This window comes from Argopecten irradians, chromosome 3, assembly GCF_041381155.1.
Source record: "Argopecten irradians isolate NY chromosome 3, Ai_NY, whole genome shotgun sequence".
NCBI lineage: Eukaryota > Metazoa > Mollusca > Bivalvia > Pectinida > Pectinidae > Argopecten > Argopecten irradians.
In genome coordinates this window covers 35,431,611-35,443,024 of record NC_091136.1, presented here as the reverse complement: position 1 = coordinate 35,443,024, position 11,414 = coordinate 35,431,611, and the positions used below count along the sequence as shown (strand labels likewise).

Sequence of the window (11,414 nt, the reverse complement as noted above, 5' to 3'; positions counted from 1 at the left end):
AACAACATCATAACGCATTACACGTCTCTTAAAGACAGGTAAATACATTTTTTTGTATGTAGACTGCGATATGTTATAACATTATTGTACATAGTGTACGTCACAGGAGGTTTTGTCCCATATATTAGACTAACCCTAACTTCATGGACGTGAGTTCGAAGGCCTTGTTTAGATATGGACAGTAGATAGATACACATGTATCTAGGTCCGACATGAACGTTCAAAGGTGAATTCCCTTAATAATTCTAGCATCCCCTATATCGCACTTCGCATGACTACAGCCATTAAAAGGGGCGTAAACCAGTTTCACTAACAAACAAACAAACCAATGTTAACTGCCCCTAACGACAAGACGCAATACGGACGAATTACGTTTGGTTTACCCCAGGAAGTCAGGTTCGCATATAAATAAAACTGATAAAGAATGCTAGAACTTGTTAAAGAAGAATTCATTGCCTTCTACCTGTCACCGCATCAATGCTATCAAGCTGAACATTTCCTGAGTAGACCCCCCTTCCTTGTAAGATAGGAGATTTACAATTTAGGTTCCTACAGATTCGAATATACATCATATCTAAACAAAGAAAGCATCTGATAAGTCCTGCTCTGAGCCCCTAAACATCACATGCATCTATGACGGTTCCTGACGTGGGCGACATTCTCGGTGAGTGATTTATGATGAAGCTAACCTTTAAATGCAAAGGATCTAGAAACCTTCCACAAAAAATCAGAACGAAATTGCAGTAATGTTAACCCTGCTGAGCGATAAGATGAAACCAGTGCTTTGGTCCAAGATATTTTTTCTTCTACTGATTGGAGTCTTTGTCTTTGGGAAGCCATTGGAGGTAAATAATATGAAAATAATTTACTTTGTTCCTATTTGCGTTCCATTGCTCTTAAATATAAAAAACAATTAAATAGAAATTGGAAAAACTTTGACTCGTGCAATTATAGCGGGTCTGGTCAGGTCTAGATAGAAGTAGTTGTCAGAAGAAACAATAAAACATAAGATTGTATATTTGTTATGTTAAAGAAAATGTCTTTTCTAACTTAAATTGTTTGGAAAAATATATTATATAATTTACACTGCAATGTGTATTCACAACAGCAGAAGTATACTACGTGTTTTATAACAGAGTGGAGTGTTTCTGTTTATCTACTAAATAAGGTTACATACAAATGATGGCAACGTATATCACGAATCGGAAAAAGGTAGCGTTGCATTCGAAAAACATTCAATGTTATTTATGTACCTTATCTTTCAATTGTTTTCAATTTTCTGAAAAACCAATGATTTATCTGCATTACGTTTTATCAGGTCGCTCTGATATGTACAGAAAATTACGTTAACCAGACACAACAGATACCGTAACACTTTCTTTCTTTTGAGCTATACTTTTTATCTACCGTCCCTCCCTGGTAATTTTGTTCATTTGTTTGTTCTTTTATTAGTAGACTGGTATTATCTTTATTGATAGTACTTTATTCATTAAATCTTTACTAAATTTGAGTGTACATTTACCTTGATTTAATATAGTCATTGTATAGTTTATTTGGAAATAATCTAATAAAGTACACCATGTAATGAAACCTCACCCAAACCAGCGTTTTAGTTGTTAGGATTAATATCTTGTGTTAACGACAGCCTCATATGCTCCATGGCACATGGTATGGCACACACGGTACAGAATATTGCGTCATCCCAACGCAAAAAATAAATATCGTAACACGTTCTTCCTTTTGAGCTTGAATCATTGTCTCTTCCATTTCTATATTTTTATCCAGTATTTTAATATAGGTTGAATGACCACTTTAAAAAATGATAAATATACAACTTAGTCGAATCTAATGGAAAAGAGCTTATAAAACATATAAATATACATCTACATATATATATATATGTCAGTATATGTCATACATATGTCAGTACATCTAAGAAGTCGACCATAGTCGAGTACATTGCAGGCCTTCTTTCAAAAAGGAGGCTATATAAACGCTGCTTTCCTATAAGTAATAGATGTTGTGTTTCTTCTGAAACTTGACTAAGTTTAAACAGTGTACACTCATATTTAACATTAAAACAAAATTCTCGAGGTTATACTGTATGTGCAATGAAAAATAAATTAAATGTGTTCAACTAATGCAATAGAATCGCTAAGGTATTTTTTAATAAATTATGTATCTAGCTCTACTTTGTCTCTAATTGTCTCAACTAAAAAATAGCATCGATACATTAATGCATAATGTTTTTCTTAGTGCAAGTTTGATAATGGTATGATAAGTCAATTCCCACTTTATAGACAAATATTGTTATTAATACTTTTCCAAATGACCTTTTACATGGCGCACGTGTACTGCTAATTCAGTTTCAATATCAGATATATAGAAAGCGTATTTTAATTGTAAACAATATGGATTTCAATTTTACCGTATACTAGTATACATTACCTAATGTGGGTCGACATGACTCATTTTGCAACAGTATTCTGAACACAAATCTGAGCCAAATCGTCCTTCGGAAGAGCTGGGTGTAGAGGGTGCCTTCCAGTCTGACATTCAACTGACTCCAGAACAAGCCAGAGAGATAAAAGCAGACGACTTTCCTTCTGAAAATGGCCGCCTAAGACGAAAGGCTTCGTCAAATATGGATTCCCTCTGGCCCAAAGGAATTGTCCCGTATGAGTTTGAAAACAATTTCCGTGAGTAACCATTAAAGGCCCACTACCTTTCCGAAACGGCTTTTGATTTTTAAAATGGGAATGTAAAACAAGATCGATAATTTTGTAGAGTCTTAAAAATTATTAACTGACCGTTAATACTACAATTATCATCACCTTCTGAACTATTTGATTAAAACAAATAAAATGTTTATTTTCATAACGCGGGTCGTATTATGTTTCCCGCCGTCGTCCTAAATACCGCGCGGTAGTTGACTATCATTGCGCATGCGCCAGACGACAAAACAGCGAATTGACTCTCCACTGTTTTCATATATTACGCAGGAAATCTTGCATATGGTTGGTGTCGTAACCTTATTTTAGGTCATCGGTATGCATTTTCTGATGTTATTAATGTTCTTTAAGAAACCTTTATATTTTACTCCAGAAAGGTAATGGGTCTTTAAAAAACGTGTACTTACATTTAAAATCCTGTTAGTAAATATGACATTATTCACATATAGATCAGGATCTGTCATGAGTTTCCCTTTATGTTAGATTTATGATACAAGTTTATAATTTTTCATTATTTTCGAGTCTTTGGCGAGCAAAAAATGAAAAAAAAATGAAACTAGTATAAGTATGAAGGGAATCGAATGATAGATTCTATCTATCATATGACTAATATTTGCCTTTGTTTTTTCCCTTTTTAAGTTTTCTGGCAGATGATCAGTCAATCGATCAGTTGAGATTTGGACCGTATCACTAGAAAACTTAAGTCGATCAAGTACCAATGCGCCGTAATAACTAGTGCGAAACATAGCCAGATTTATGTATCTCATTATCAAACCGTTTTAAATGTAAATTTTTTGATAACTGAAGCGACGAATTGAATACAAGGGAAAATGTTGAAATCTATCACATTTGTAGCGCATTAGCGAGTAACAAGCGACATTTTATATTGTTATGTTTTCGTGACGTCACAGATTGACGTTTGGCGCGAAAACACATTCCCCAACAGTCATTAACTGTTGTTGTCATGCAGGACTGCCGGACGCCATTTTTTCACCGCTTTGAACCTTTACTATTTGATTTAGGAGATTTGAAAGGTGTTTTCATCTATTATCAAGCTCAAATCGATACGAGAAGATGAGAATTGATGCTGATTTTACGCACCGTTATGAATCTACACGGTAGTGTGGTGTCGTCGTTCAGTTGAACATTTCGTAGTAAAATATCGTAATAAAAAAGGTCATTTCCCACGCGTAGAAATACGTACCATTCATCGGAATCAACCAATCATAATGCAGATAGGTTATATTACACGCGAGTAATTAAGGATTAACTTGAATAGATTTTTTATGTTATGGAGATATAACACAAAAATCTGAGTGTACTCTAAATAAACCGCGAAGCGGTTTATGATGAGAGTACACTCAGATTTTTGTGTTATATCTCCATAACATAAAAAATCTATTCAAATTAATCCTTATAATTCAATTTACTAAAGATAATCTCTTCAATATTCAAAATTCATTATGGGACTCTTTTGTCTATGAAATCATTACGCCGTCATCTCAGCCAATCAGAAGCAACGTTATAAACGGCGACGCCATTTTTTCCTTTATGGGCTGATAAAGTAAATTTTTAAGCCAATGAAAATGCTCGTAACAAGCAAAATTGAATTATTAAATAATATTTATGAAATGGCTTTATTGAATGGGAAAACACGGAAGTCATATGATAAAAATGTATATGATATGACAAAGTTGTTTGTAACGATTCTACTGGGAACCCCTATCAGACCATTGTTTAAACCGCTTAAACAGTTATACAAGCTGCCATGGTCAAGAATAACATATATGGGATAGAGTGAAGTCCTAAGTTGACTGAAATGAAATAATGGGCATGATAAAAGCTAGATAAAATGCTGTTGTATTATCATGGATAGATCTGAATTACAAAGCTTTCGTTGTGGTTTAATAAAGGAATAAAACTTAAGAACAATGTGAAAAATTAGTGATTTTGTTTATGAATTGCCTTAACAGACCATAATAATATACTGAACAGGAACCTTACCAATCCTTGAGTATTTTAGGTAGTCCAGCGTTGACAGAAATAAAAGAATGATCATGATAAGACCACAGGTGTTCGTTTCTAATATAAGTATAAGTATAATACTGGGTCAAGGTCTATAACTCGGCCGGCCATATAACACTACCCAATTTTAGAAAAAGTATGATTATTAACCAACCGTATAGGATATAATAATAGGAATACACTCAATCGACAGCCAGATAATTTATCTTTAATTTGGTATATGATACAATATATATCATGCCGTATAAATGTCACTAGGTATCCAGAAACATCGGAAAACAGCCATATTTCAACTGGTCGGACACTGGTGTCCTCCGATAAACACGCCAGGGCTCTAATGGGTAGCTCAAAAACCATTGCATGTCAACACTTCAGCGTCATAAGAATGAAAGTTTGGTAGAAAACAAACTTACCGGTTAGTAAATCCTTGGATAAATACCATCCATTTGCCTAACGTAGCCCTTTGAAATTTCCGATTGAAAAATTTATGTCTCTAGCCGCCATGTTAGTATGTGTGCAGTAGATTTGTTTTGTCGGCGTTGATTGGCTCTCGAAAATTAATTGACCAATCAACGCCGAGAAAACAATGTACTACACACATATGAATACGACGGCTAGAGATACACATTTTTTCAATCGGAAATTTCAAAAGGCTGTATTGAGCAAATGGATGGTATATAGATAAACACTAACATACCGGTAAGTTTGTTTTTTACCAAACTTTAATTCCTATGAAGCTGAAATGTTGACATGCAGTGGTTTTTGAGCTACCCATTAGAGCCCTGGCGTGTTTATCGGAGGACACCAGTGTCCGACCAGTTGAAATCTGGCTGTTTTCCGATGTTTCTGGATACCTAGTGACATTTATACGGCATGATATATATTGTATCATATACCAAATTAAAGATAAATTATCTGGCTGTCGATTGAGAGTATTCCTATTATTATATCCTATACGGTTGGTTAATAATCAAACTTTTTCTGAAATTGGGTAGTGTGTTATATGGCCGGCCGAGTTATAGACCTTGACCCAGTATTACACTTATACTTATATTAGAAACGAACACCTGTGATAAGACTAGCAAACATACCAATGAAATATTACTTGGATTAAATATTTATTACAAAGTTTCCGTTGTTATTTAACAAAGGACTTGATAAGATGTTATCCCTTTGAAACGCTTGGTCCAAAACGTCAATATACGAGTATAATTCAATTTACTAAAAGTTGTCTAAAAGAATTAATTACAGATTCATCAATTAAGTTTTTTATTCTTAAATTCTGATTTTACATTCCAACAAAAGGATGTTATTGGTAAATGATATATCTATAGTACATTTTACCTTATTTTCATATGTAGCAGGTATACAATTATGATTTTTTATATAGTTTTCATTATATTATGATACTGTGCTTACTAGCATCAACATTTTGTTTAACTTTCAACCTTTGAGCGTGTTTATTTACATGTATTTGCTACATTATTATATTGTTATTAACAATAACATCACAGAAATTTTTCTATATCCACTTTAAGCTTGGACAGACGTGGTTCTAGAGGCCATCAGACGATGGGAGGATGAAACGTGCATTATGTTTAAGGAAGTCTCGCCCAGTATCCAGGCTGAAGTCGGACATACCAATGTTCTCAAATTTTCTAGAGGATCAGGGTAAACACAGTTTAATTACACGAACCTTAGATGATGTGCGCAACGTTGTCGAATGGATTTACGTAAAAGCTTTCAACCTTTGACTTAAAATGTTAGCTAGTGTGATCAAATGCAAAGCAGTAAAACGTAACACTAAATAAATAAGGTTCTTTAATCCTGTTCAAAGTTTTGTGCTTTTATCTATACCGCATTTTCATAACTGTTTGCAATATCCAGGTGTTCGTCTACCATCGGAAGATACCATGACGGAGGTACACAGGAAACGTTCCTTGGCGATAACTGTCGCTCGGTAAGCTATATAAAAAGTAAATGTCATGTTAATAAGAAAAATAACATTAATATATTTTTAAATACAAATGTTTTTTGAATTCTACGGAAAAAAAAACCGATATAAAGATATATTAAAATGCGTGTTATGTCTATTATTGACATTTGAAACAACACTTTATGTACTTATTCTCATTTCTTTGGGGATACATTGAAAATTACATCAGGGATTTATTCAGTAAATTATTTACAGGTTGGTGCGACCCAACATGAAATAGGACATGTGATAGGTTTCTATCATGAGCAGTCGCGGCCTGATCGAGATGATCACGTGCTGGTAACGGAAACAAATGTCGCACGTGGACGATTATGGGAATTCAAGAAGTACGATAGAAATCATATTCGAATTGACGAACCCTACGATATTGGATCAGTGATGCACTATGGGCCTACTGTAAGTATTACGTGCTTGTGACGGAAAAAGAAAAAACAAAAACAAAACAAAAAACAAAAACTGCGATAAAGTATTGTGCATACGTCTGCATTTATAGTAATACCTTACCGGCCACAGGGAACACGACCTGCTTCGGTTTAAGAAAAACTATCAATAGGAAAATTACAACAGTTATATTTATAAGGCATAGATCAAGGTCCTCGCTGGTTAATGAGAAGTCTAATGTCAATCTAATTAAAATTAGACTTGTAATTCCGCTCCACTACGATACTCTACGTTACGCTCCAATACAAGGTGTATTGGAGCGTAATGTAGAGTATCGTAGTGGAGCGGAATTACAAGTCTAATTTTAATTAGATTGAGGGTGTATACAAGGTGTATTGGAGCGTAATGTAGAGTATCGTAGTGGAGCGGAATTACAAGTCTAATTTTAATTAGATTGAGTCTAATGTATACAGGAAATATACGTACTTCATGTTCACTTCATGACACAAACATCTGTATTCCTTAATCTCAGAAAACTCTATAATTCTCCGTAAAAAAACATGCCTAAATATTAAAATAATTATTTTTCAATATTTTTACAGTTTTAGAAGATTCTATAAGTTAAGGAATATTGATGAAACTGGACGAAACCGATACTAAGATTAATACACACGAGGTATATGAATGCTTATTTCCGGACAGCATACTAACACATATATGGTTCAATGTTTGCTTTGTTGTAAGTTGTTTTGTTTTACTTCAGTGGTTCAGTAAAGACAACAGAGCTCACACTATGGACGCTAAAGACGCTAGGATGACGCCTATAATGGGACAACGACATGGACTTAGTTTTATGGACGTGAAAACAGCCAACAAGCTCTACAACTGTAACAGTGAGTGTTATAAAATGTTATTGAGGAAACTGTGCTGAAGCTTTGTGGTCGAGATCAGGATAAGGATTTGTCTTCATTTCCGTTAAAACTATCCACTTTGTTCACTGCTTTATAACAACTTTGGTGGTTCTCTTATTCTAAAGGGAGTTTTTTTTCTACTGTTGTTATAAACTTTTTTACTAGATAGAACTAGTGGTATATAAGTCGTGTGTCGTCGCGACTGAAAAGACTCTTCTGAAACACTTATAAGTATTAAAATAAATCACAACAAATTAAAAAAGGAGAGAAGCGTTGAAGCTTATTACGAGATAAGAGACGTACCCTTTGTGAATGTTTTTTTATTCCTTGTAATATGCTATATAAACATAAAGGCAAACTAGTAAAGAGCGCAATACAGAATTTGTTAGGCGTGGAAGAAAAAAGTGCACACATCTTTCAAATTTTCAAAACCATCGACAAATACTTTACACATGAGTTATTGTAACATGTTTGTACTATTTTATCATTTTCCATGTTTCTCCTATAGATAATCGAGATTTGAATCTATTGTGAAGAAGCAGAGATTGGCAAAATTAGAATTTTCATAGTGTATGCAAATTGTTAACTTGCGTGATAGCTACATCTTCCATTGCAGGGATACATGCAAGTTTAAAGTCACAATGCTTAATGGAAATAAATAATATGCGATTAGCTTTTACAATTTATCTTAAAACTAAATGATATCACATAGTCCTTACATGAATAGCACAGTTCATATTTAACTTTTTATTCCAACATATTATATTGCGTCAATACTTATTGTAGGGGACTGTCCGACTCGTTTGGTATGTGAGAATGGTGGTTATGTAGGACCACGGTGCACGTGCGTTTGTCCTAAAGGATTGTCTGGGCAGACATGTTCTGAGGTATCTCGTGGAAGCACAGGTAAGTTTATATCATACACTTATAGTAAAATAAATCAATAAGTAAATCAAATGTTTCATGCTGGACATATTGTGAATCAAAATCTATTGTCGATTGATTTATATTAAACCCATTTCTTTGCTATTTTAAGCGTGTGGTGCAGTACTGCGGCAGGCGAAAGGCACAATTACTTCACCGGGTTATCCAGGGAAATACACGAACAGCGCAATCTGCAATTGGATGATCAAAGTGAGTCAGTTTCAGCGGATTCTCTTACACAGTGATATAATAACTTATTGTTATTTAGATTGTATCGTTTGTCAAGAGGCGATTGCATAATATATAATTAATTTAAAATACGGTAGTTTGTATAAATAAATACAAAATGTAAATGTCAATTGAATTGCAGAAAAAATGATTTGTCTATTTATTACACAATGTATATAAGTACCAATCTAATTAAAAGTGTACTTTTAATTCCGCTCAACTACGATGCTTTATGTTACATCCCAATACAAGGGATTGCAAGTCTAAATTTAATTAGATTGCATAAGTGCAAGAATCAAACTTAAACTCTTGAAGTGTATCTATCGCCATTTTTATGCCAATACATGTTGATCAGTTTCTGCGTGGTTTTTAGGCCGACGAAGAAAGAACAATCACGTTAACGTTTGAGATGCTTTCCATCGAATCTAGTGACAAATGTGACTACGACAGTCTAGAGATCAAACTGTACGGACCAGAACTCGCTGGACCAAAGTATGTTTTGCTTTTGTTCTATTTATGTCGCCTTAAGCACATTGACTCACCATCGTATTGTTAACACTTCTAATGTTACAAATTGTTGTGTGTGTTGTGTATACTCATCAGTTGATATTAAATAATTACGACTGTAAAGGGATGGACTAACTATATGGGTATTTTTCAATAACCTGATATTTTACAAATCCTTCTTTCTCCGTCAAGAGACAGAAATATATTTACTCCATACGTGTCACATCCAGATTTTGTTGAATCATATAAAAATAGCGATGCGCATTTGTCAAAGGAGAAATAAGTACTAGTAAATAGACTTTGTGCACAGAATGTAATTACAAATTCCTCTGGGACATAATCATATTTAATTAAATTGTTGGTTTGTTTATGAATGATTCTTTTCTAAATAGGTAATGTAAAGACGTCATATAAGTACAGAATGTAGCATTATATCATCGAATTAAAATATCTGGGGTTTTTTTTGTTTTTTTGTTGTTGTTTTTTTGCGAAAGGTAGTTATGTAATATATAGGACAGTTTTCACGACTTATTGTATACACGCAACGATTTAAGTCTATGATATTTAATAAATATATATTTCTGTGGGATGGATTTTTCTGTATCTATCGACTGTGTATCATTACACATAATTGAAAATTTAAACACATGATTTTTTTATTTCAATTGTTAATAGTAAGTAACAACATATACTATAGCATTACTGTGAATTTATCTGTAAAATGCATATATTATAGTTACACTATATCATTTATAATTACAGATTCTGCGGTGTCCACCAGATGCCAGACCCGATCGTCTACCAGGGACAAAGTCTTGTGATTCGGTTTTTATCTGACAGCAGCGAAAACTATGCTGGATTTAAAATCAATTACACCATTCAATAAAATCAATTTGATGCCGAATATGAGGTGTCCGTTGTTTTATGTGAAGGATGTTTTGTTGATATCTACGAGTGGTTTGATAAACTTTGATAAACAAGTAAATTTCGGTTGACCAACATTAATTGCGTGTTTGTTATTTTCTTTATGTTGATGATATAATACATTTATGTAACGTGCTGTCGTCTGGTACGTTCCGTCGTTCAGTACGCGTCTTATTGTTAAGATACGGATAGGAATACAGTATATACTTTCTCCAATATAAAAAGAATGGTATCTTCATGTGACTAATCCCTCTGCTGTCACTTTGGATATCCATCACTTCACAACAGATCTGTAATGTAAACAAATTGTTTTCGCATACAATTAAATCCCGCGTAATTCGCGAGTGTTAATAAAATTCGTAAAGCTAAAAGGCAGTGAAAATGTTTCAGGCGCATGCTCCATAGCAACAGTCTGAATCTTGAAATTACATCGTTGTATATTAAATCATTATGTGTGAAAATCAGTTGGTTTACATTACATGTACATGGCAATTCAGTGTCGCTGACATGACATCTCCACTTGCTAAGTGGTAAGATCCGCTTACTACTTCTCCATAAAGAGGTCAGATCGTAATCATAGGTTATAGAAAATCTTGTGGATCGTAAAGCTTGGCTAGCGAAGATGACATCATGGTAACTTTGAAATGAACTATTTTCATTTGCTAAACAACTAACACGCAGGTGGTAACCAAATAATATATTCTACTTCAGAAATAAATTTACAGAGAAGAATAGCAAAATACAGTGTTTATCGAATAAAAGCTCAGTCCGGGTTAACATTCCATG

At 33.8% G+C, this 11,414-nt stretch overlaps 1 protein-coding gene across 1 annotated transcript; it reads left to right on the top strand.

Moving 5' to 3' along the window:
• Window positions 1-478: 478 nt before the first annotated feature.
• On the top strand, window positions 479-10,709 carry LOC138320026 (blastula protease 10-like). Its single transcript, XM_069263120.1, has 10 exons — window positions 479-845; window positions 2,483-2,699; window positions 6,296-6,428; window positions 6,645-6,717; window positions 6,949-7,149; window positions 7,898-8,027; window positions 8,832-8,951; window positions 9,082-9,179; window positions 9,571-9,689; window positions 10,467-10,709. The coding sequence occupies exons 1-10, from the start codon at window positions 747-749 to the stop codon at window positions 10,588-10,590; spliced, it is 1,314 nt and encodes a 437-aa protein (XP_069119221.1). The 5' UTR covers window positions 479-746; the 3' UTR covers window positions 10,591-10,709.
• Window positions 10,710-11,414: the final 705 nt, after the last annotated feature.